At 41.2% G+C, this 556-nt stretch overlaps 1 protein-coding gene across 1 annotated transcript; it reads right to left on the reverse strand.

Moving 5' to 3' along the window:
• Positions 1-5: 5 nt before the first annotated feature.
• LOC117793229 (arginine kinase) lies at positions 6-402 on the reverse strand (the record flags this gene model as incomplete). Its single annotated transcript, XM_034633519.1, has 1 exon — positions 6-402. A coding segment is annotated over exon 1 (357 nt), but the record flags the coding sequence as incomplete, so codon positions are not given.
• Between the last annotated feature and the right edge of the window lie 154 nt (positions 403-556).

Raw genomic sequence — 556 nt, forward strand, 5'->3', positions numbered from 1 at the left:
ATCACATACTCGTTGGTGGGATCGACATTGCCGAAGGTGCTCACATCACCGAAATCGGAGGCTGGATGCTTGTCGGACTTCTTGAAGCCACCATGGTAATCCTCAATGATGGGATCGAACAGATCAGCGAACACTGTGTAGGACTCAGCATCGGGTGCATAGATGCCAACGCCGGAATCGTGATTCTCCAAACCGGACTGAATCACATCCAGGAGGGTCGACTTGAAGGTCGGCGTTACCTTGTTCTTCAGGTTGTCGAAGATCTCCTTGGTCAGGTACTTCTTCAACAGCGACTTCGAGTCAGAGGCAGCCAACTTGGCATAACCCTCCTCCAATTTAGCGAGAACTGCGGCATCAACCATGGTGTCTTGTTTGCTGCAAGTCGAAAAAAATCAAATGGAAAATGTTTAGTTAAAGTTGCTACTGATTTTTTTTTTTTCTTAATCTAAACAGTTACTATAATTAAGTTTAATTTTTGTAGAGTTAAGCTAGCCTAGACTTTTAAATTTTAAATAAAAAATAAGCTTAAAATAAAGAAAATATTGATAGTTAATAA

Source organism: Drosophila innubila, unplaced genomic scaffold (assembly GCF_004354385.1).
Source record: "Drosophila innubila isolate TH190305 unplaced genomic scaffold, UK_Dinn_1.0 307_U_U, whole genome shotgun sequence".
NCBI classification, from domain to species: domain Eukaryota; kingdom Metazoa; phylum Arthropoda; class Insecta; order Diptera; family Drosophilidae; genus Drosophila; species Drosophila innubila.